We start from the raw sequence: 26,095 nt of genomic DNA, 5'->3' as shown, positions 1-26,095 counted from the left end.
CCCAAGCTCCTCCTACCACGAGACATATTTGTGTCTTCTTGCCTTCCCCAGTTACATCTCATTTAGCAATTGTCTACCCACTGGGTCAACAGCTACTGAATGGATTTCAGTGGAGTGAACTGACAGATGGAAAATTCAGTAAACCCACGCAACCTGTGGCTGCAGGATTCCTGGTTCAAAATGAGGGAAGAAGGGGAAGCACATTGCCAAGAGTTAGAGTATCTAGTGTGCCCAGAGACTGCCATCTCAACAGATTAAGTGTAGCATAAAACCACACCTTCAGAAACAGAGGTGATCTAGGAATGTTATTATGCCAAACTTCCACTGTAATTTCTAGAATTACTGAATTATCACCTGCATTAAAATGCTGGGTTTGAGGTTATAATGGACCCTGTTACTCAGTGCAGAAAAATGTCCCACAAGTATTTGGAGATGTTCAAAACACAATTTCAACAAGGAGTGTTAGACTATAAGGCAGTTCTAGGGCGGAAGTCAGTAACATTTCTCCTGATGTGAGGATGTAATCCATCCTTACTGATATTACCAAAAATATAAAACAGTCATGTCAAGGCTGTGTTGACTCAAGCACTTAGATTAACAGGGTGAACAGTTAGTGACTCATTGGTGAATTCTGTCAGTATCCCAGCTGTAAAGAATATTTAATAATTATGTGGGGGCATTTTAATACAGTAGTCAAAATGATCTTGAGGTAAAAAAGAAATGCATTAGTTCTGGCAGAATCTCTCTTTGGAACAGGAAAAGCATGTAGACTACAGAGAATGTAAAGGAAGTCAGGAGACTAAGGGATGACTTTCCTACAGCTATCTGCTGTGTCCTTTCCATTATAGAATTAAAACAGCTACACCTGACTGTTGCACATATGAGATAATTTAAGGTGGGTGTTTGCATTATGAGTTTTGACCAAATAGGATTAAAAAATGCTTGAAGTAGCAGTGGGAGAGAAGAAATAACATTTTGAATGCTAACTTGGATAAAACTGTAAAATGACAAATCTGTGCACCTTCTATAAGAAAATCCCAAAACGTTTTCTAAGTAACTAAAATAATCTAAATAACAAAATGAAGTGAACCAAATCCTTTCAGGGTAAGTGATGACACTCTCATGTTAGTGAATAACCTCACTGTGCCTTGGCTGGAGTTGTGCAGGTCAATGAATCAGCTGTAAATTTAGCAATATAACCTCACATTGAATTTCAGGCTTTCCTGAGCCTGATGCCAAAATCTGCTCTGACAGGCTGATGTCACGTAACTCTCTGCATTACTTGCCCAGACATTGGTCTCAAAAGTATTAAACTGAGTGAGTCAAGAAGCCTGCTAAAGGAAGTTAGCTGGATGTGCAGTTTGTAATTGTGTCCTACTTGGTCTGTCTCTGAATGCAGCAGCCCCTAAGCCAGTGTGGCACAATATTACTTTGTGTCTCTTAAATTACCAGGAGATAGCCAGGCACCAAGAGGCAGGTGCATTGTATTTGGGAATCTGCTGCAAAGCCAAGCAAAGATCAGTGAGTGGGTTTTGTGGGGTCCCTTCTTTTTGGTTTGTTTGGTATATACAACTTTAAGGAGTTAAAAAAACCCAAAATACACAAAAATATCAAACCAAGATATTAACGTGATGCCTCTACAATTTCTGAATCTTTTGTTTGAATTAATTCTATCATTAGTATTTTCAAAATATCTCAAGTACTCAACTCTAAGTAATTCAAAATAACCCTTGCTTCAGAAGATCTGTAATCTAGACACTGACAGTCTGAGAAAGATATTGATTTTCTGGGAGCTTGTAAAATAGAAGAGTGTCTACTTACCTTCTAAGGTTGTTCAGCAACATGATGTTGACATACATATAATACAAATAATAGCTATATGGGGGATTCTTCTCACTGGTCCAGAGGTCAGGGTTCAGGCTCTTGTCAGAGAACATATGGCCACTATGTTTGGATTCATCATCAACACTGTCAAAGCCAGTCACCTGGTGGGAGAAGAAATTCACAGAAATAAGGGGCTTCAAGAAGCAAACTTCAGTGCCATTTACTCTTGCTTCAGGACTTGTTTGAACAAACATCCAGTCCCTCCTCCTTCATTTCCATCTTCATCCTAGCAGTCCTGCTGCTCTGCATCCATACCATACACAGCAGGAATAACATGTTTTGTCAAAGTTTTAACCATTTTTTTTCTCCTGAGACAAACAGGAAGCCCAGGTGCACAAAAGCCTTCAGGCTGCTGTGGGGGTTTACAGAGCTGCAAAACTCCCAAAGATCCAGACTAGAAATTCTTTGAACTCATCTGCTGTCTTTGATAAGCAGCTGAAAGCAAGAGACTCCCAGCAAACCTCAGAGCTGTGATCTGAGGCACATTCAGAAATGTCTGTGTAACCTTGTCCCAGCAGCTACATCCCCACTTCTCTCCTGAGATCCATCACAATCTACACAAAGCTTCCTTCCAGCTGCCTCCTTCTTGGAGACCAGTTCAGAAGCAACTCAAAGTACCTATCCTGGTGATGATGCACAAGAGCATGCAAACATTTTTGGTTATTAATGAAAGGACAAATAAATAGCTGCTGAGCTTTTTCTGAGAAAATAAACAGGTTATGTGACAATAGGACCTCACACAGACTTGTACTAAATTATGTGTCAGGGCTTTGAAGCAATAACACAAACAATCTGTGGAGAAGGAAGCTTTTTTAGTGTCTGGGAAGAGCTGTGGACCAAAAAAAAAAAAAGAGCAGTAGAGGATCCATTTCACATGAGAAAGAAAACCCAAACATACTTACATATTTGAGGAATAGGTGCAATTCTTTGTGGTCTTTGGGATTGATTGTTGCTTCAAACAAAGGTACAAAGATGTTCTCCAACATCTTCCCAAAACTAGGCAAAATATTTTTGGACCTAAATATATCACTGAAGGGGAAAAAATAGACACATTCTTTAATAAGCTTGTATTGTCCTTCACTTTCGTATTTTCTGTTATTTGTGTACATTCTAGAGCTTCAGTTCCACCAGAATTCAGAAATTCAAAGTTTATGTCAGGACAGATTGTCTCTGTGCTGTTTCCTGCACTGCCTGGCACTCTGCTTCATGCAGGCTCTGCTGAAGCTCCCAAGTGCTCCAAAAATACAGACAGCATGCAGGGGCAGATGCTGCCTCAGAGCAGTGACCCTGTCCTTTACAGACATCCAGTTACTACCAGGGGAGATAACGAGCTACCTCTCGTGAAGGATTCTGTTTCCTAAAGCTGTAACTACTCCAAATGAAAGTAGAATGCTGCGCTCTAGTGAGCCTTTCAGAAAAAAGGGATAGTACTTCCATGTGCCACTAGGTGCATGGCTTATTCCAAGTGCAGACTGTGCTATGCATGTCAGAAATTGCTATGTAAGAAATTAAAGGAGAGAAACTTTCTCCCCAGTGAAAAGCACACTCTGGGGGATATATGTGACTGTGACAGCTCCTTCTCTACTCATACCCCAACTGTGACATTTCAAAACATGAAGCTCAGCTATGAAGTCTGCCAAAATTATCAGGGGAGACTGTATGACAACACACAGTATTGGAAACAAAGAAATAAAGTCCCAAAGGATGCTTAAAAACTAAGAAGAACTGACAAGGATTTAAGTTTGGAAATCATCAGTCTGGGTTGTTTTCAAGTTCACTGTCATTTAGTCCCTAATCTTGATGGCAACAATTTGACAAAGCATTTTCTACTCCTTCATGGAATTCAAGAGCTGATTTATTCTTATTACTAAATTGTATTTTAATTGGCTTTTGAATGCAGCTTGATTTCACCCAGTTGTAATTTTTGGTTTCAATGTCTTCAGACTTACAAATAATTCACAGTAGTTTTGAATAGCTTCATATAAAGTAGATTCAATCCCCATCTCCTGTCTTCCACCCCCAGACTGTCAGGAAAACTGCACCAATGGTCAAAAATAAATCTCCCAAGCTATTGCTTATAAATAGAACTACAGGACAGCTAATAAGCCATTTAAATATTACCAGAAATTAAGTCAGTGGTATGATTTCAAACTTTTAAGATTACCAAGAGCTCCTGATTACTTACTAGATTCTGGGAACCTGAATTATCCAGCGCATATTAGGGGAATAAACTTTATGCTTAATGAACCATTTTGCCAAGTTCAGCCATTCATCTGGAGACCGTCCATAAATGGATAAGCGGGGTTCTGTGTACTGGTACTTACTTTCTTCTAGTTCACGGGCTACTTCCTAGTAAGTAATAAATATATTTGCTTTAATATGGACACTGAGATCATTTAGAGCTAGAAATATATTTATCATTGCATTTTCTTCAGAGCAGACATAACTGTATTGGCACCCTTCAAAGATAAAGGGAATCTCTTGTCTTTCAATCCATTATTTTATTTTAGGCATCTAAATACTCTACTGGCAAGCTAGCTCAAATATCATGTGAGTATAACTTAACTGTACATATAACTGGAATAACTCTAACATCTCCTTTTAAGGGACAATGTTCTTCTGCAGTCATTACTAACACCTATGTCAGACCTACATTTCAGAGAAATAAATCAGAATTAGACTATTTAAACTACAGCAAATGTCTGCATAAAATATGCAGAACAATGGAGAATCTCACACAGAATCTGTGGTAGCAAGCAGTTTTACAGCAATTAATTTTACACAATACTTTTGTATATTCAAGAAGAGCTGACATCTACTACATCACAAATTTTTTTGTTCTAAGAAATTAATTTGAAGCCTTTTGCATGCATGTGCAGATGCAGATTTATGCAGAGGCACTTCCCTAACTCCTCCTTCCCTAGCAACTACCAGTAGGCAACTAAATCCTAACAAAATACTAAACCAGTGAATTGACCCTCAGCATCTCTCATTAGTTTAAAACTACCCACAACTCAGCTTTGAACTCATACACAGCTTATGTGTATGTTTCTACCTCATAAAACTGTTAGAAAGCAGCAGGGGCTGGCTTAGCAGAGGTCTTCCTCTGAGGAATTGCTGGAGCAAGCACAATACTTGGAACCACTAAACCATAGTGTTAGGTCTGTATACAGTTATGACATCACAAATCTATTACAAACCTTCATTTCTCTACAGCTGGAAAAGCTTGAAACTTATTTACCTTGACCATACGAGCAAAATATTCACCACCAATATAGTTCTCAGTCTTCAAATACAAGTCCCTCAGCTCACTGGCACCAACTGGATTGTACTTGGAATTGAATTTGTCAAATCGATGGAATGTTTGACGTCCCTGGGAGGAAAAAACCCAAAAACCCATAGTTTTAAGAACACACAATAGTTCATAAATCAAATTGCCCAGGATTAAAAGGCACAAAAAATAAAAATCCTGTGATAGCTTCTTTCAAACATGCAATGTAATGCATTAAATCAAATTCTGATTTAGTAAGTCATCGTGCAAACATTGTAGAAACTAGAATTTTACACTTGGAAAACTTAGCTTTTTCCCATTTGTTTTGTCATTTCACTAGACTTACTGCATGGACATCTAAAGAGTCTACAGTGAGGTCATAGGGGTCCATGTGAAGGCTTTCGAAGACTTGCTTTAAAGTCATCTTCTTGCCTTTTTTCTCTGCAACAATCCTGTCGGGCTCCGTTTGATAGGTGTGCTTAATAAACCTCAGTAAGTGCTTCTGGTTCATGCAGGCAGCGGCATGGATATGAGTGTCAACCTGAAATCAAAAAGTTACTTATGCTTATCATCCATTTACATAGACTTAATCAGCAAAGTATCTATGACATTGACAACAGTAAAGCCTTCTAAAATATTCCTTAAGCAACAAATGGTTTAGTGCCTAAGCAAATCAAAATGTTTCAGAACCCTGAGATTTCGATTTTGGTTGAATTAGTTAGTAAGGAGAACTGTAAGTAAAGTAGCCCTCAATTAGTAGTTTCCTATTTAAATAGGAACACTTTCAACAAGATACATTCTAAGTGCTAATCACTGACACTGGGTTCAAATTAAACTCGATACCTTCTTAAAGAACACTCTGACCCCTTAGTATCCTTTTACTTCATTAATGAATCAACAATGCCTCTCTAGTTATACACTGTGGTTATAACTATCACTGACTGTTCACTGACTGAAGGGACTTGGAATTCTCAGTCATTTCCAAAAGTAGAATTCATTTTTCAATGATATTTCAACCATATGAAACATCTAAGGTCACTAGTACTGAAAAATATTCATCTGAGATTTTTGTCACCATTTTTTCCAAGTTTAATTATAATACAGCAACTCATAACACTGACAGACTGTTCAGATCTTTTCTCTTAGACATCTCTTCACACACTAAGGGAAGTGCAAATTCACAGAAGGGCTGAGAGTACTCCTTCAGGTTTTGTTGAAAAAAAAAAGTATTGACAAGAAACAAATGATTTCCACAGCTCTTCTTTGTTTTTGCTCAGAAGCTTGCACTGCTACCTGAGCAGCCTCTATTGAAACACAAACCAAAGAAACAACTCACAAGATCTGGGGGTTGGTTGTCATGTAAGTTTTCCCTGTGTAAGTCCTTAGTAACACTAAAAGAACTTCTCAAATAAACCAAATACTCTGATAAGCCAGCTGTAAGGAACCACTGAACCTAAATGTCTGAAGGGACTCTCATGGAGGACTCCTCTGTCCAGGAAACTGCAAACATGGGCATGAACAAAGTGAGCCCAACACATTTCCCTTTGTGCGGTGACTCTGCAGTTTCACATTCTACCAACAGAACTAACCAGCATCCTTATCTGCTTTTAAGGATCAGCAGGAAATACATCACAGAGCACATGAATAAGCCACCCTCCTGCAGTGTAAACCTGGGTTTATGCCATGACATCTAGGCTACAGGAATGACACTGCTTCACTTGGCACCTGGAGTCATTTTATTTGCATGTTATATATATACACAAGTTGTTGCAGCTTCACCCTGTGGATGTCAGTAGCACAAATAAAGACCAGGACATAAAACTGAATCCTAAACATTTAATTGTTAATCACTGTCTAATTCAAAAATACCGGACACATTAAAGCTAAATGAAAAAGCAAGAAACATATTGCTGTCTAAAAGTACAGAACATAAAGTACATTATTAATGCACAGGAAACAATGATGTGCATAAACAATAAATGCACCTCCACACAATGTATTCTCACTCTCCTCAGAGTACCTGTATAGATATTTGAGTCCGAGTGCATTTTATACATGTGCTTACTCAGGTTAATTCTCTGGGTTAGGCACTAATGTTGTTTACTGTAAACTCTTCCTGGAACAGTGAAATACTACTAGGCTTGGTCAGCTTGTATAGGACAGTGAACAGCAGTTACCAGATTCTAAATGCTAATGAAAAGCAAATCATAAACAGAGAATAGAGGTGTAGGGACCCTGAAGAAGTATAGTTCATTGAATTTCAGAATGCAGTGGTTCCAGTAGTGGCTCAGCTACTGGAATTAATGAGTCTTGAAAAAAGTCAGAACAAAACAAGACACAGCATTTCCTCCTTATGCAAATCAGCATGAATTCACTGCTGTTAGGAGGACAAGGATGGAAAGCAAGGAGGCTTTTTGTTTCTTTTGTTTGCTTGTGTGCAAAGATCGCATTGCTTTTAAAATCCTGCTTCCTGTTGAGAAAGAATTCTCTGGAGTGTGCCTTTGCTGTTCAGTGAGCTCCTGTGACATCTTCTCCAGTCCCCACAAACACATCACACACAGCCCTAGAGCTGAGCTAACCCCAGTAGGTTTATTCTGAGAACAAAGATCTGCCTTTATATATTTACTTTTTTTTTACCTCTTCCTCCTCCTTCAACCTAAACATACATATCTGCCAAAAGTTAAGAGACCTTTCTGGAATCTCCTTCATGCTTTTTCCAGAGAATATTCACTACTTTAGCTACCTTTTTTTACTACCCAGTATAATATGACCTTTAAGCAAGCAGCAACTTCAGTAACAAAATGTCATAAAAGACTCAAGTCTAAAGTCATAAGAGTATCACACAGCTTTTCTTCTCTATTCTTTTTAGCATAAATGCAAGTTTTTGGAAGGTTTTAAGGACTTGAGCTTTGAGCTACCCTAGCACATAGTTAGTGTGCATGCTCATGTACATTTTTACCATGCAGGGTGCAATCCTACCTAAATGAAGTATCTGAACACAGTATCCTTAGGCAGAGCTTAAGTGGGCTGATTTGGTTAGAGAGGTTATTGTCATTACTGTTGTTATTATTATGTGAAATGTTATAAATGCTAAAATATGGTTACTAATTTTATTGCTTTTTATTATGAAAGGCTTCTGCTAAAACAGTTTGAACAAACTGAATTCATACAAGGCTGACAAATACCCCCTTTGCCTCCTTCCTGCCCCCCAAAAAAGACAAAGCCACTCCCAGTTTAAGATGCTACTATTTTGTTCCTCATACAATACATAAAATAAGCTGATGCTTTTCTGGATCATGAGTAACATATCCCTGCCACAAGGTTTGTTTCTATTTGCAAACACTCTCCTTGCATTTTCAAATTCACTGTAGTGCTGTGGAAAAAAACCCCGGCTGCATTCCCTTAACCCGATTTCCTGTTGCACTGCTTATTGTCCCCTCCCCCAGCAGAAAACCTTTCACTCAAGGTCACATTAAACTTCAATGGAAAGAAAAACAGAATGACTGACAGAAGCCTGTCTTGGAACACAGTGTTATACCTTCAGTGAATTCACCCTTGTAACAAATGGAAACAGTTGTTTACATAAAGGTTAAATTCTTGTAATTCCATCATTCAAGTGATGGTGGACATCAGCTTCCTTGCACTTAAAGGATGGTAGAATTCCCTCCACTCAGCAATTCTCCATGTAACGAAGCCAGGCTTGCTTTCTCTGCAGATTCCTACAGTGTATAACTTATAGCTTGAAGGAGTTCTCATTGCCCTCCACATCTAACCAGTACCAGCCTCCCTCAACCACTCTGCCTCCTCCCTTTTCTTCCTGCATTCCTTCTCTTTCCTTCCACTGTTGCTCAGATCTCCACAAAAGCTCCATCTCAGATCTGTTTTATGGATGCTTATCTGTGCATATCACAGACAGTGCTGCACTGAATTGGGCCTATGAGCTAGATTCAGAGTGTTAAGTGATAAATACAGCAAGAAGAAATGCCAAGACCAGCCCCCCAGAACTTTTCCAGGGCATGGATTAGTAGCATCCACAGCTGTAAACTGCCACATTTTCTAAACACATACGCTTTCATTTGTAAATACTTCTAACCCAATAGCTATGGGCTGCATGAACTGGACACTGAATCCTCTGCAGATTTTACTTCAGTGCAATTTGAAGGGAAATCATTCCTCATCCCACTGCTAGATTCCCTGCTCATCAATACACTCATACTGCATCAGCTTTTCAGATAGGATGCAAAGCTTTATACAGCGGGATTGATTTTCTCCTTGCAGTCCTTTAAGAGGCATGAGAGGCAGAGGCACAAAATACTCTGTCCTCGGGTGGTGCAGAAATGCTCCTGGCAGCAGAAATAGTCCCTAGAGCTGTGCAGAGCTCCTTGGGAGCTTATCTAATTCATATTTATGCCATGCAGAGCAACCCAGAAAGCAGGAGAGATGAGAAGAGGATCCCTGCACATCCAGCTTCTTGTCCGGCTGCAGAATCCAACCCTAGTGTTTGTATTCACACAAATACAGAAATACACTGCTGTGAAGAGAAAATGTATTGTTCTGTTCTTTTAATTACTAAAAGAAAGGAGAGAGGAAAAGCTTTTGTTATGGTCTCAACAGAATTTTTGCATTATAATCATTGATGCCTTTACACCTGATCGTATTTTGTGGTCACTTGCAAGACTGAGGGTAGAGACAAGAATTTGCCTCAGCATCTCTGCAAGGCAGAAGGGGAGAAGCAGCACTCAGAGCTCTGAAAGCACAACAGCCAGCTTTGCTGCCAGCTAACAGTGGCAAGGCACCATTCCATGTCATGCTGAAGGGACATTCCCTTTGGATCTGATGCCAGCCCCTAAGTCTTCACATTCACTGTCCTTTTGGTTTATATGATGAAACTATTTCATCACAAAAGTCAGTTAAGTAGCTACTGGGGAAACAAAAGAAACCAAAAAAAAGCAAACTTAGTATTAATCAAAGTTCAGAGAAGTTGAGGTATAGGTTCACCGTTCACTCACAAGGCTTGTAATCAAATGTTTAAAAAGCAGACACCTACTAATTTCATTCAGTATTTTTTGAGATCTATAAAATTTAGTAGCATTTAACCCCACTCTAACTTTCCTTCTTACAAGTACAACCAGTGGTATTTCAACTCTGTGGTCATAAAAAGCAGCTAGAATTTACTTCCTCTTTGTCTAACCAATAATTTAAAAAATAAAAATTCAGTTGTAATGCCCTCATCCAATGGATGTCACAGCAGCAGCCAGCTGTTGCAGTAGAGCATTCAGCAGGGCTGTGAATGCAGAAATCAGAAACTGCATTCTCCCATGCACAGCTCCCCACACAAGATTGGGCACCTGCACTAGTGAGCCTGCAGGCAGGAATGTGATGTGTAAAAGTCACTGCTAGGACACAACCTCAGGTCTGCTTTGCTGACACACTGAAATAGTGGCTACAGAAAGAATATCCAAAGAGGCTTATGCTGTCATTTTTTTATCTTTAGAAATTGTATCAAAGCTATTTGCAGTGAAGGACACCTGCCAATTCAGTACATTGATATCCATTACAAAGGTAGCAATAATGTTAGGTAAAAAAATCTCTTGGCTTCACCAAAAAAAAAAAAAAAAAAAGGTGTCTGCTCTGAATTATCTGAGGCAGTTGAGCACAGAGGTCTACAAAGACTAAAACTCAGATCTAAGTTTGTGTACCATAGAGCTAAACTCTTGTTCCTTAATTTCATTCTTCATGCAGGCAGTGCTGTGTGGGAAATGTGTGTTGCCTGCACTTTGCTGTGCATCAGCTGGAGGACATGAGTAATCCTGCTGATGGCAGACTCAAGAGTCTCCTCTAAAGTTAGTGTTTTCCTCACAGACAGCTGTTCACCTCCTGTGGAGAGCCAAGGGGAGCCAGCCACGCTGTCTCACCACCTGTGGGTTCTTGTCTGTCTACAGAAATACCTGTGTCCTTAGTAAAGGGCAATTTTCCATGTCCAGTTTGCAAAACTGTGCAAAACATATCTTGGGCTGCATTCCAGTTAAGTTCAATATGCAAGATATAAACAAGCATGTCCCTTATTTAAGATGAGCCTTATCCTGGGTTTTAAGAATAGATGATCTCACTGAAGGAGAACTCCCATTAAATCAGGAAAAAGGTGGGGAAGGAGGCAGGAGGCTGGGAAAACCAGTAATGTTTGGCTGTCATGCTAGCAATTAATCCTGGCCAGCCTTCTACTGCACCTTTCTAAATGCAGCAGTACACGTTCACTGACTGGTCTTGCCACTCCATTCATATCTGTTCTAATTTTGGCATTTTCCATCCGTTGCTTTGGCTCTTTCATATAAGCAGATTGTACCAGGACCTCCACACTTAAGTCTGAGGGATGTGATCCACAACTGCACCAACAGCCTTTGGGAAGGTGAATCCTGTTCCTTCCTTTCCTTGTGGGCAGTAAGCACTTAGGATTGACTTAACAGAGAGACATCCTGAAAGCATGAGCTGAGAAGTGTGGCTTTTAAATGTTTCACTGCTGATACTGTTACTAGCAAGGAAGCACTCCAGGAAAGTTACAGTTCCAAACATTACTGGGGTTATCAAGACACAGGGAAAACAAGATTATCTGGGGGCTTGCAAGGATTGTGTCTGCAATGCAGTTTACTTTCCAGAAAAATACTACTTGTGAGCTTGCTTCATAAAAATGTTTTAAGCAAGATGAACTGTGTGCAGCAGGAATTTTTCAAGCAGTACCTGGCAGTAGGAATGGTCTCTGGCAGAGCAGAGCAGGCTGGTTCCTGCTCTCTGGAACATGCTTATTGCCAGAGGGGAAGCAACACACATTTTGGGCTTTTGAACAATATGAATCCTTTTGTAGAGTGGCTTATTCAACAGCAGGTAATTAAAAAATAATTAAGATATGCCCAGAGACATTGAACATTTGCTTCTAGATCAAAAGCTGAACTTAGCAAGTACAATGCTGTTAATTACAACTTCTCACTAATCAAACTGATTGTGGTAGTGACCTGATCCACACCTCTGCATGTCTCAGTCACTGTGTGGTTTATTATTAAAGTCTCTGTCAGCTACTGAAGTGTTTTCTCTGAATGTGACATGTAGCAAATGTCTTTCCAGGATTATGCAAGAAAACTGTCAGGCTGGGAGCTGAGTCTCTCCACCTGAATGAATTAGCTGACAGGTCTCCCATCCATACATTTAACAGTCAGAAGGCTGAAATCCATTAGAACTTACCTGACAACTCATCTGTTTCCACCCTTGTGATGGACTCTAGGACAGTTTTTTACGACAACACTAGCCAGCAAACACACTGGGCATTATAGGGAAAAGCCAAGAGGACTTTTTGGTGAACTAGTGCTAACCAAACCGTAACAAGAAGGATTAGTAAAGCCTGAAGTTGCAAAATAGAGGATTACCTCTTACGGTTGCATATAGAAACAATGCAAAATGGACCCAAAGTGGTTTAAACCAGCAACAATTGTGAAGAAATCTCACCTATCAAAATGAAGCAGTAACTCCAGTAACTTCCTCTCCACTTCAGGAAAGGGAAGCAAATGAAGCAGCCTAACACTGTTGCTTCCATGCTTTGAAGAGAACACAGCTCCCTTGGGTGTGAATATGTCAGGAAATTAAATCAGCTCCTTGATTCCCCTACCTGTCTCCTAATTATAGCCCAGTGTATCTCAGAGAGAGCCAAGACTACAACTCAGATAATCTTTTTACTTAATATATCAGAGACTTTTTTTACCAGATACTGATGACAGCATGAACCCTCAGTTTAGTTTCTGTGGGAGGTCTTTTGACATGTATTTAAACATGTATTTTCAATATGAAATGAAATTATCATCTAAAATCTATACAGCTGTTCCTACTACAGTCTAGTAGGATGTACCTACACGAAAGCAGAAAAATGCACTTGAATGTCTTTGAGTTCATTAAAATTAATTAAACCTCCATAAGGATAGTTTTATTCATAATCCAGTAAGCTTCATTTGCTTAACTCTGTTTCACTCTTTTAAAGCAATCTACACACAATTAAGCCCCTTTGATTCTAAATACGTAAACAAATTAGTTTAGCATAATCCAATTAACCCACGCACATTCAAGTTAATTTTCCTGGAGAGCTCCCATGTAGAAAAACATTAACATTCTTAAAATAACTTAATTCAGTTGAGTGGTATGCACACACTACTTTGTGCCTGTCATCTACACCTCCCATAAGAAAAGCAAAACTGCTGGAACTCCTACTAAAAAAACTGTCATGCCTTTAATCCTTCTCACACTTACCTTTCTCACATTATAAAAGTCTCGATGGGGATTACTCTTCAGCTCTTTAAATTCTGACATCTCATTTAACATCTCGTGTAAGCTAAATTTAGATTCTAGAAAGTTAAGCCTCCGATGACAGTATGTTTTTCTGTAAAAGAAAACACAAAAATGAACTGTAACTTTAAACTAGTTGTATTTCAAATACAAAAGGAACATCAGAGTTTCCACAGTAAAAACAAACTTGGGGGGTTTTATGAGGTCCAAGACAGAACCATTCTTTTCATCCTATTGGTTAACAAATATGTAAGCAAATTTCAGACCAAAGTTATTAGTGAAATCTCAAACAGAACTCTACATAACCATGTTATGTCCTTCAACTTGTCCAAGTATTCATCACTATACCTGTGCATAAACTGCAGACATTTTAGCAATAATGACCAAAGCATGAAACCTATGATCAAATGGATGTCAACTGCAACTTCTCTAAAATGAAATGTTCTCTTCAACAGAACAATCTTCTCATATATAACAGAAACAACTTGTCATCCAGCCTTACTCATTATGAATTTTTTTTAAATCCTCCAAATTTATTTGCTTTTTCAATGTAATGTGAGAAGCCAAGATAAGATCCAATATGGTTTCATCTTGCATGCCTTGAGAACATATATGTTGTGTAGAAATACTTTTTTCCAAAATAATTCCTTGTGCCCTTTATAGAAAATATGCTTTTTTCTTCCTGCTTGCCTACTCAGAGCTCCATCTTCACTTTCATCTTCTGTCATGTTTCTCCTTCTATTTTTAACCAATGACATGGTTTTTCTCTTCACCATCTGTCAATTCTTATTGACTCCACAATATTTTGGTAGCACTGTTAATGTAATAGCCTTCTTTTTCCTGCATTATTGTTGCCAATCTCTCCTCAATAGAACACAAATCCCATTATGGTTTTGGAAGCCTGTTTCAAACCCAGTCTCACAGAACCCAATATTAATCAAGACCTGTTTGCCCATGCAGAAAGTCTGTTAGGTCATACTGTTATCCAAAAGAGCACAAGCCTGAGGAGTAGGGGTCAGATTTCATCAGTTTACCAGCAGCAAACATTAAAGAACACTGGCTCTTGATCTCTGAGCAGCCCCACATGTGATGGGCATAAATGACAGGATGGCACTTGCTGCAAACAGGTAAACAATACCAAAAGAGGACCTCCCGCAACAGGATTATGGGAAAGACCTTTTACTTTTGGCTTGTGCACATTTATTAGAGAGTGTGGAAGACTGCAAAAGCTTACTCTGAATGAATGAAAGGAGCAGGTGATTGACCTACATTCACCACAGTGCTGAGTGTTCTAACTTGTCCTACCACAGCCCTTCTTACTTGGGGCTTGCTGTTACAACTGCGAGGTCTAAGGCTTAAGTGCAAACTGCAGAAGGGCCTTCAGACTCTTGTTTCTGGTTTTCCTCCTCATCCTTTTATCTTCTCATTGTCTGTCTGGGAATATTACACCCTGTAACTGGAATGCATTTGCCCACTGCTCTGTAACCCAAGCCTGCTCAAGCTGGCACTGATTTGGAGCTGATAAGGCTGGCAGAAGCACAGGAGCTGGCTCCTGAGAAAGGGCTTAGGGAATGGGCTAGGCTTGTTCAGCCACTGTCACTGCACGAGGCAGACAGACTGACAGACAGGGGAAAGAATGCACCAGGTGGGGCTAACTGGGCACAGTGTCAGTGATGATCTCTCCCAGGCAGAGGATCAGCAATGCAGTGCTGGCACACAGGGCAAATAGTTCAAAAGAACAGTTCAGGTTCCTGCTTAGTTCCATCCTAGAGTGGATTCTTTTCCTTTCCTGGTGCTGAGGCCATGAGGGATGGTGCTGTTTCCAATCCTCAGCTAGGAAGTGAACTTAAAACTGGATGCACATGCTTTCATCATGCACTAGGCAAGGACATTGCTTTGTCATGAGTGTCACTGACTGTACAATAGTTGTTACATTTCTAGTTTTTAGAGACTTGACAGGAATTTGGTGCTTCTGGGAAATTTTGGACTTATTTTGATTGTGCATACATGGGTCAGTTTTGCAGCATATGAGCAGTTAATTAACATCTAGTACAAATCAGACTGAATATTTATGTTGCTGAGTTGATCTGTATGCTCTGCATATGCAGGGTTTCTCTTCATGCAGCCAGAGCAGAGCAGACATGAAGGAATTTAGGACAACTGTTCAAAAGCCTCAGATTCAGCATAGGCAAAAACAAAATTTTAAAAAAAAAGAGTTTAAGTTTCAGTTCCCATGCTTCAAGAAGTTTGGGTCAGATTTGACTTGAATGGAAACATCTGGCCAACTCCTTGATGTTTTTCTGTTAACCCCTTTTTTTGCCATGGTTGATGCTAAGAAACCAAAGAAATGAAAGGTAGCCATAGGTGGCATTGTATTTTTTCCTTTTTAAGATTTCTGATTGTGCTTGATAAAAGCAAAACAAAACACTACTATAGAATGGGTATGCTGAGGAATTAAATGTCACAGAAGTGAGAAGTACTAAACCACAAGTAAGCAGCAGCCTGAAGGGGCAAAATAACAAAAGAGGAACATACGTTGGGCCATCTGCAATTAGAGCAAGAACGTGGCTCAGGTCAAGGGTGTAGGTCTGCAGGTCAGGATATGGCAAACTCCGAGGCTCATTGAGCTCCATCATCTCTTTGCTATCGTAAACAAAGGGAATGCCACCTTTCAGCTTGATAACATAATCCAAATTGTCTGGAGCATCATCCAGATTATAAGGATCTTCATTTTCTTCTGGAGGTGAATGGAAATCTGAAAACAAATTTACATTACAGTTAGAAGAAATAACTCACACAACAGGCAAAATAATTACAAAAAGAACTTCCTGCTTCTGTAAAGCTTAATTTCTAACAGATCTCAGTATTTTCATTAAAATTACATTCAGTTACTATAACAAAAATCTGCTGTTACAACAAAGCTTTTTTCTGACAGGCTTTAGTTGCAGCCTCTCTCTAAATTAAGCGCCTACCTTAATTCAAATGTTATATGTTATTAGAGTTCTCTGAACCAATGTATACAGATTTAATACTATTCTTTATTAATGTGCGTTGGGGTTTGAAAATGAGTTTGCAGAAGTATTTAAATTAGGGTGGTTGAAGTACAGTTGAGATTTTTGAACAACAAAATAGTTGTTGACTTCAGACCCACCTTCATTATTTTCTTTTCACCTTCTGTCTCACTTTAGCAATTTTGGAAGTTCATATTTAAGCATAGAATCAGTTGGGTTTGTTGTGTTTTGATTGGCGTTTTTTAGTTTGTGGGGGTTTGTTTGTTTTTTAGTTTGTGGGGGTTTGTTTGTGTGTGGTTTTCTGTGGTGAGCATTTTGTTTGAGGTTTTTAATAGATTTTTTTAAAACAGAATCAAGAAGCATAGAAGCCAAAAATTGTACAACACAAACCCAGTTTATCCCTTGGCCTTCTGGTCATAAATAAAATCACAAAGTACCAGAAGAACAACTGGGATTTGTTCAGTACAGTTTTGTAAAGCCTTTATAAAGTTATAAAGATTTTTCCTAAGAATCAAGTAATCACACACACTTCTAGGAGATTTAGCTAATGTGAACACTCCTGTTATGAACAATCATCACTTCTTTTACAACATCTTACTAATGCAACCAGCACAAAGTGTCCTGACTGCATTTATGTCAACTGAACTATATTCTTTGGCTCAGTCTTAGAGATTTCTTCTTTTACCTGTTCAGTTAAGCCATGACAGAAAAGTAATTACCAGTTCTTTTATTCACCTAGAGCACCTGAATGTATGTTATAAACCGATACCATCCTTATCTCTAATATTCATAACTATATAGCTAAAACTTGTGCTAATTAAGACATTGTGTAACAAGATTTCATTTTTTGTGTCGTAAGTTTAAAACCGTAACTGTAAGAAAGTTATTAACCTAATAATAACTTGGAAATATCTCCCTGGCAGCTCTTCCAAAATATCCTCCCTGTCTTGAATATTCAGTATTCTGTTGTCTTTACACTCTTCCTGGAAAATAAACACTTGAAAACATATTTAGTCACCCTCTTTCAACCACTAAGCCAGTAATTGATTTAAAATGTCATTTCAAGGCTGAAAATAAGTTGTCAGCAATATGGACACATCTACAGTGGCCCATCTGTACAGACCAAAGGTTGCTCCTCACAGCCTAATCCAGAAATGAGCAGTGCAAACAGTTTAATGCACAAGCAAAGCTTTCAAGACACAACCCACCTAAGAGATAAAAATAATTTGTGACACACATAGTGGGGGAATATGTTCAACCTAATAAGCCTTGTTGAGAGATCAGTTTATTTACCTGGGCAGAATGCCCAGCAAATATGACTCTACAGCTTCCAGTGTTGACCTGGCAAGTGTAGCCTGCCTGTGAAATTCCTGACTCAGGACTTGCTAACTGGCATGTCTGTATCATGCTTCAATTTATGATGTAGATGAGCTCATCACCCCTTTTAGTTCCATATGCCAAGATGAGGAGGAATGATGTCACTTTAAACCACAGCCATACAGCTTTTTCCTGGGGGAGCATAAGTATCCTACTTAACATCCCATTTGCTTGGGAAATAAAGTAATCAATGAGAGTCTAGTCTTGGTTTTTAGGTTTTGACAGCTTCAAAGTTCCAAATTAGATACAGGATTTATAACTTAGGCCTGTTAGTGATTGCCCACTCAATAACAAAATAAATTACAAAGACAGTCAGAAGAGATCATCACAAAAACACAAATTTCCTTTACTACAGTATTGCATGGGTTTAATTCTGTATTTTAAAAAAACGTTTGAATTTTTTAGAATGCACTTGAATATTTTTAAAAGGGCATTCACCTGGGTACACCTCATCTTCAACCTTCCATTTTTGATCCCGCATGCTGCACAGGTACTGAGATGTTGTTCTCGGGAAGCGATGGTAGGCAAGGCGTGAGTACTTCTCTCGGATGAGGAGAGCTTTCACCAGGCTCTTGGCAGCTTGCTCATAGTCATCAACTGTAACCTGGAAGGAAAACCTGGATAAATACTGGAAAAAAATAGCAGTTCTAGCATGGAAGTGTGTGGGGCCTGACCATGAGGATCTTGCCCAAGGAGTCAGTAAGCCAGTGACAGAAGCAGAATCCAAACACGATATACAAAACACAGACAAATGTTTTTATCCTACCACATATTACCTATTTATTGAACATCTGATTATGTTTTGATCCAATTTATTATTTAAAAATGTATAAAACAACCTGACCTTGACTTCTAACTGTCTAACAAATCACTGTATTCACAAAGCAATTTAGATTTTGTTACAGATAGCCATCATATTGGCATTTTACACTTCATGTACATTTATGGGACCTTTTTTACACCCTCTAGATACAGAAAGTGGGAAAACAATAGTTTCTTACCCCTGCACAGTAGTCTCCACTAATTGAAACTCTCTGGAATTCTGGTACATCATATGGCACTTGGACTGGCACAAAAGCACTTGGAAGAACTGGCGTTGCAGGAGACAGGACAGGTTTGGCCGGTGGTGCTTTCCATTCCTGAGATGGAATTTGTAATGACAAAGACTGGGATCTAATCATCTTGAAACTTTTCTTCCTAAGAATTCATGGTATAAAACATAAAATAAGCCAGGGTGTAAAATACTTAATACACTGGAAAACTGATTACAGCAGAGAAATCATCCCCTAGGAAATCTTACTAGTGAAAAATACAGCAAAATGCTGTTTCTTTCATACCACAGAAAAAACAGTGCTCAGAATATACTTATGCTTTTATCTTCTCTGTATTGGCATTTCACGTGATCTACACCACACACAATTGCACTTACCCTCTACATGAGTCCAATATGCCACAATTTATTTACAATCACACTAAGATACCCTAAGGTTTTTGCTTCACTTCTCACAACTTCACCTTTTCCTTCTGCACAGCGACTTGCTGAAACTGATCACTGTGCTCACTTTAGTGAGGGTCAATTCTTACAGACTGACAGCATCAGAATTCGTGAAGGATCAGACAGAAACAAGTCAATGTTACATGTGGAAATTGTTGTAAGTTATCATGCTGTTACACACACTTCCCATTCTTCCCAAAACTTACAAGACCTAAAGCTCATCCAGTTGTCAGACAAGACTAGGCAACAAAATTTCACATATGGTCATTCAGTTCAACTTGTAAGGAAAAGGAAGAGCACCTAGTTATTCCTTAGGCAGTGCTTGATGAGACTTGAGCAGAAGGCTGATATGGTTATCAGAGTGATATCACAGCATGGCTTTGATACACAAGTCCATTCCTCCCTTCAGGTGGGACTCACATAAATTTAAAAATGCTGCCTTTTCTCATGAAAGCTGTGATAGATGTGCACTTCAGATAAACCAGCTAAAAAAGAATGATGTATTTTCCAATGAAGGAATTGTAATACCTCAAGTGGAGCTTTGGAATATCTCTGAAGATGGAAATAATTTTCCTCACTCAGTTTAAATGTGCTCATATGTATTTTAAATATTCATATAATATATAAATAGTATGTTATAAACTACTTGTGATAACGATTTATTTTGCACCGTGGAAATAGTCCCTACTTTTGTAAGTTAGATACCAAAACCTTAAAACGCTAGTAAGAATCACTAACAAAGAAAAAGGAACACTGGAACATCCTCTGGAAGCTTCACATTACTTCTGTGGTATTCTTAAGAATAAGAACACGCAGTGCTCGTACAATTAACACCCAAATTTCATCCTCTAAAGTACTTGTAGCCACCTTGGAAATCAGCATCAGTTTTGAAAGGCAGTGTTTGATCAACTGAAACTGGAAACAGCACAATCTGTACTTGTGTCACTGTCCCTTCAGTCCTGCGGGACAGGGATGAACACTTGTTCTGTTCCTACATGTAAACAAAATACCTAGAATACCCCTTCCTACAGTTAAACCTGTACAAAACCTGAGTTTGTTTCTGTGAGACAAATTTTCCAAATTAAAAATGAAACACACTAGTTCAGGAGGAAATATATACCAAACATGTTTGACTGGAAACATCTGGTTTTCCCTTCTGTGCCTGTTTATGTCTATGAACATGCCAACTGGGAAATCCACTTGCACAATTCCAAACCCAAAGTCTCAGCTTGTATCATCAGTGAGTCATACCTTAATTTAACTAAATTGACTCTTCTCCCTTCTGTTCCAGAAACATGATTCCAAGTGTTGCCCAACTGCCTTTCTGCAGCTAACCAGGTACATGTGTTTAGCTATCACTTTCAAATGCTTTTTTGCCTGCCTGCTTTTTGAAGAGTCTGTACACGTCCAACCCATTTGGTGTCAGGCTGCTGCTGAGCTCATGTGACTCCAGAAACAGCCTAGCAGTCCTGTGAAGGCAAGACACTGGAACAGGCTGACATCAGGGGAAGGCTGCCTCTCTTACAGAATAAAAAAAAAAACAAAACCCAAACTCACAAATCAAAGCAAGTTTGCCTTCATTACAGCCACGGGTAAACCAAAGGTAGAATGCAATTTTTTTGTTGTTGTTTAATGTGCACTTTTGTGGCTGACAGTGGTTTAGATTTTATCTCTGAGTAAAACCTACAAATAACCTCATTATGCCAATACCACTTTTCACCTTACCCCTTGATCTTAAATATAAATTCTTTGCTTTCATCTATTTTTGCAGAGATTAAAGGAAGTATCATGCCACTGTCATTTTCTGTATGTTAAAATTTTCTGTTTCTCCTAATGAAACTAGAAAAAGATGGGGCAGTGTTTCTTTTTCTGACTCTTCTTACATTAAAGAGTCTTAGGGTTTTGTTCATTTCTACCCAGCTATGCTGTTTATTAAATTTGCATGAGCAATATCTGTGCTATTGCTGGGAACAGAGCTGAGACAACCTGACCAGTCCAAGCTCCCCGGGGACCATCTGATACCTCGTGCACAGGACAGAAGGACACCCCAGGGGTGGCCCTGGTGCCTGCTGCTGACCTTTCTCCTAGAGTAGTAAGAGGCAGAATGCTGGTTGCCAGGTATTTCAATACTAACTCAAACTCATTTCAAAAACTATTTTCCACTAAGAAAGCAACTACAGAACAAACCTTTTAGCTGTTTCCACAGACTGCTGTTCTGCCAGCTCCTTCTGCAGCTCCCTCTCCTTGGCCTCCTTCTGCCCAATAGGGCAGTCTTCAGGCACAGTGAAGAGTGACAAGGCATCCTTGCTGTCTTCTTCTCGCAGGACTTTGGCAAACACCTTCTCTGCCAGGAGCCGCACGTGCTCGTCCACCTCGGAAATGTTCAGCTTGGGAAACTGCCGGGGCATCTCGCCTGATGAGGAGCACAGGTGAGAAAGTGAGAGCTACAGGACCAGTGAAGATGTGCAAGAGACTGGGGGGTTTTCAATGGTATGCCTATCAAAATTCAGAGCTTGGAGCAAAATCAGAAGAAAGTAGAACAGCTCTGCAGAATTTAAACTAGCGTGCAGTACACAAGAACCACAAAGCAGCTCTACTTTTGGAGCCATGCTAATTTGTGCATCAGGAACCTTGTGGTATACCCACAAAAATTCCTAAGCGGTTTATGTAGAGATTTACCAGGAGATTCCACTTACTTGCAGAGTCAGACAGACAATTATTTGTGACACAATGGATACTCAGCTGTGTGTCCTTGCACCGAACCTGGAAATCACATTCACTCAGTTGCTCGCCTTCTTCCTTGCTCAGTGACTTCAAGCCAACAGGCAAGTTAGAAAAGAAGGTTGTACATTTCCACCTCACCCCATCCCTTGCACAAATCAGAAAGTCACAGAACTGCTGGGAAGTGGAATAGTTGCACAACAGGAACAAAGGTAGTATAGTTAACTCGGTGACTCTTTTTTCCATTTGTAGTAGTTCATATCACATTTTTGAATGCATGTGGGAAGCAGATAGGTCATGGACTTCCATTTCTACTTGGCATTTAAATATTACTTTTCAAAAAGAATATGTTTTATGTTTTAAAATTTTAAGTAGCTTGGCTTTCACCATAAAATATTTCCATTTTATAATAGCATCACTACTAAAATGCCGTCTTTATTGTTTCTTCTGTAGTTTCCTGGCTTTACTTTTATTCCATTTTCATACAAGCCAGAATGTGCATTTTAGCACAAATGGAAGCATTCCAGAGAGGAAAAAACACAGTGCTGATAAGCTACAGACAAGCATTATTTGTTGTGTACTATAAAGCTTTCTGAATGCCTTCAGTATGATGGAGTTTATAACAAATAAGATTAAATTCTTATTACATAAGTTAAAAATAGCTGCGAACATGTCACAGCAAATGGATCCAAGCACTGCCAGAATGTGAAGTCTGGGTCCAAAACTGGCATTTCAGCATTTCTAACCTTTTTTTTTTTTGGTTAGAAAAATGCAAAACTTATTTTGTTTTAATGACATACCCTGGAAGGCAGCATGGAGCGTGGCAGTTTTTTATCTCTCCAGACACAACTTATCAGGACCTCCATTACAATTTTTCTGTAGGCATGCTGCAGGTTTCACATGTTGATATGTGATCCTTTTGATATGTGATCCTGTTGGTTTCAGCCTAAAAGACTCTAATTAATGTCCACCTGTTTTGACAGCTGCTTTGAAAATATTTTTGCTTTTATTCTAAAAGCAAATGTAGTATGAAAAGGTGGCAAGAATTAAATTGGACCATAACTTAGCAAATTAGGGTTCCCCTTTTTACTTTGCATTACTTTACATTCTTATTTTATAAGAACCCATTCACATCCCAGAAGAAAAGCATCTCTGTTTTTAAAGAACAGTGGATCTGACTATGTTGTTTTCTGCACAGGAGAGTATTTGTTTTGCAATTAGTATTAAGTCTTCGTAAAATTGAGTATAACTACATAGGACATTTAAAAATACATATATGTTTAGCTGAATAATTCAGTGACAATGCACTACCATATCTTAGTAGCATCCAAACTTAGGTTTGGTTTCTCAACATCAGCCGCCAAGGAAGTCATGCGAGTCTGTCCCCTGACCTCAGTGAACACAGTTGTCAGCAGCAGAGCCTGCCACACATGCAGCTGCCAGCAGCAAGAGCCTTTTGGGCCACTTCAGCCAGGGAAAAATTCCCTTTATACTTACTCAACTGCAGTAAGAGTGCTAACAATACTAGTACAATGTGAAATTATAATGTTTTTTCTGCTGAGCAGAAAATGCTGAGCATTTTCTTAGTTTAAATGAACTTTTTCCTAGAGAATTGTGATCAGAAACAGAAATGCAGTAAGAAACATGCTGCCTGAGAAACCACACTATGTTTTAAATCCTTACAATAAGGTAGCGAAGAGACAGAAAGTATAGATGTAAGTACAATCCTTTACTGACACCAAAGTTTTTTTTCTTTCTTACAGAACCCAAGCTCACGTTCTCCACTCAAGCATAAGATGCACAGAACAGTCTGACATGTACATTCACCCACATCACTACTAGCTCATGGCCCTGAAACGAGCCTAACAAACTGAAAATAGTCATGAGGCACCTCACGCAATACTTGTGCGAGCTGTGCCATCCTGAATTGGAAGAGGCTTTTGTATCCAGCATCCTTCTATTGAACTGCTGTCCTTTGCCCAAGGTGAGCAACAACTAGACATTTTAATGGGATGAGGAATGGTATGAATGCTACCCAGTAAATGCTCTTTTCCTAAATATCTCGATCTAATAGAAAGGCTGGTTGCTCTTTAGGTCTGCACCTTTGCAGAAGAAAAGAAAGCTTGAAACATGCTGCAGTAAAAAAAATATTAATAGATGGAATGATTACTTAAAAAGCAATTATCGATCAGGCATTTAACGGCCTTGAATCTATACCAAGCACATGCTAGAGCCGCCGCCGAGCCCCGCGGATGCCCCGCGGGCAGCGCCGCATCCCAGCTCCGCGAGCAGGTGGGGCCGGGCCCGCGGGCTCTACCGCCGCAGGAGCCCCGCACGGCTCCGGCCCAAGGTCACCGCCAGCACCCCGGGCCAGCCTGGCACGGCACTTACCGAGCGCCCCGGGGAGAGCCATGCTGGGGCAGGGCCGGGCCGCCGCCGGCCGGAGAGACGCTGCCCGGAGCCGCCGGCGGAGGAGGCGGCGGGGGGAGGAGCCGCTCCCGCCAGCTGCCACCGCTCCCCGCTGCCGCATCCACCCGCGGGCCGCCCGGTACCGCAGTGCCGCGCCGCCCGTGCCCGGCCCTTTATGGCCCGCGGGCGGAGGAGCCCGCTCGCCGCGCCCCCGGCCCCGCCGGGCCGCCCGGCTGCCCCCGGGGCTGCTGCATCGCGGCCGGGGCGGCTCCGCGGCGGGCGGGGGGCGCAGCCCGCGGGGCGGGGGGGCTGCGCCGGCCTGTCCTGCCCCGGCCGGGCCCCGCCCCGGCGCGGGGGGCGAGCGGCGGGTGGGGCGCCCTGTCCGTACCTCTGTGAGGACCGGCGCTGTCGCTCCGGGGACGCGGCGCTGCGGGCGCCGGCTGCACCTGTGGCCGGCACGGGCGGCGCCTCTCCCGCGGGGCCGCGGCCTCAGCGGCAGCCGGAGCCAGCGGGGAAAGTGTGGCCCCTTCCTCTTCGGCGGCTTGAAGGCAGAAGTCGCGCTGTCACATGGCCCCCGGCCGGCGCGGCAGGCAGGCAGGCAGGGAAGGAGGGGCAGGAGCGCAGCCCCACCTGGATTCGCCTCAGCGGTGCCGCCTTCCCGAGCGCCTGTTTCAAAACTCCTCGAAAAGCGCTTTAAAACTTGGGTTCGAGACCAGAAAGTCGTAAGGCCAGTGCAGAATGACAGCCGGTAAGTGTGCTGGCGATGTGTCCCAATCAGAAGTGTTTCAACAGCGTCTACCCTTCAATGGAGCAACGCGGTCCAGGTGCTCGTCAAAATGAAAAAATAAACAAACAAAACCCCAAGAAATTTTCCGGGTACATAGGCCAAAGCAAATAACTGAAGCTCAAACCTAGCGTGACTCAGCGGGAATGAGGATATTAACATGTAAAATAATTTGACCTTATTTTGAGAGATTCTGGGCCCTGAAGCTGAAAGTTCTAGGGATGTTTTTTGTGAGTTTGAGTTACAGTACTTGGAGAAAAACCTGAAAACATTTAGATATTAAAAGTATCTTTACGATGCAGGGAAGCACTGGGAATGCAGTGAGTGAAGGTAGTTGGTGTAAAAAGATGAGCAGAGTTAAAGGTAGATGTCCCAAAACTGAGGGATCAGGTAGTTCTGTGTCCCCCCAGCTTGGTAAGCACAGAAATGCTCCATTTGTAAACCTCAGGGGATTTTGGCCTTGGAAACTCCTTTACTTCACACAGCTAGGGAAGAAATGAAGTGAAAAGAAAGGAGTTTTCCATCCAAAAAGTCTGAGTTGTAAAGAAGAGCGAATATTTTGATTTTTAGACAAATGGCAGCACATTCACCCTTGTGTGGTCATAAAAAAGGCTAAGAATTATGGCCACAGCTGTTGTATGAGACATGTAGCAATCCAAAGCATTCAAAAAGAAGTCAGCCATAATAATAAATATTTTAAAACAATATTAATGCTACAAAAATAGGCATTGTTTCTCAGCATGGAAAAGGAACTTAGGCTGCGTGTACGTGCTTTTCCCACAGTAACTCTGGATGTCTTCATCAGCTGCTGCTGGCAACAC

The 26,095-nt window shown here is 40.5% G+C and overlaps 1 protein-coding gene across 3 annotated transcripts in view; it reads right to left on the bottom strand.

Moving 5' to 3' along the window:
• AMPD3 (adenosine monophosphate deaminase 3) overlaps window positions 1-25,127 on the bottom strand; it is a 33,142-nt gene extending 8,015 nt beyond the window's left edge. For 2 of the 3 annotated variants that reach the window (XM_084208611.1, XM_084208613.1), the window contains exons 1-11: window positions 24,473-24,758; window positions 21,548-21,773; window positions 18,867-19,062; window positions 18,304-18,469; window positions 16,013-16,232; window positions 13,442-13,571; window positions 5,502-5,696; window positions 5,126-5,257; window positions 4,070-4,233; window positions 2,787-2,913; window positions 1,822-1,985 (exon numbers count right to left, since the gene is read on the bottom strand). In XM_084208611.1, the coding sequence (XP_084064737.1) occupies window positions 1,822-1,985; window positions 2,787-2,913; window positions 4,070-4,233; window positions 5,126-5,257; window positions 5,502-5,696; window positions 13,442-13,571; window positions 16,013-16,232; window positions 18,304-18,469; window positions 18,867-19,062; window positions 21,548-21,773; window positions 24,473-24,611 (1,859 nt within the window). In that variant the 5' untranslated portion in view covers window positions 24,612-24,758. Of the gene's footprint in view, window positions 1-1,821; window positions 1,986-2,786; window positions 2,914-4,069; window positions 4,234-5,125; window positions 5,258-5,501; window positions 5,697-13,441; window positions 13,572-16,012; window positions 16,233-18,303; window positions 18,470-18,866; window positions 19,063-21,547; window positions 21,774-24,472; window positions 24,759-24,878 lie in introns of those variants that run through there. The other variant, XM_084208612.1, reaches the window with a different exon arrangement.
• Between the last annotated feature and the right edge of the window lie 968 nt (window positions 25,128-26,095).

This window comes from Fringilla coelebs (genome assembly GCF_963513975.1).
Source record: "Fringilla coelebs genome assembly, chromosome: 6".
In the NCBI taxonomy this organism is placed as follows: Eukaryota; Metazoa; Chordata; class Aves; order Passeriformes; family Fringillidae; genus Fringilla; species Fringilla coelebs.
This window is presented reverse-complemented; position numbering and strand designations above follow the sequence as displayed.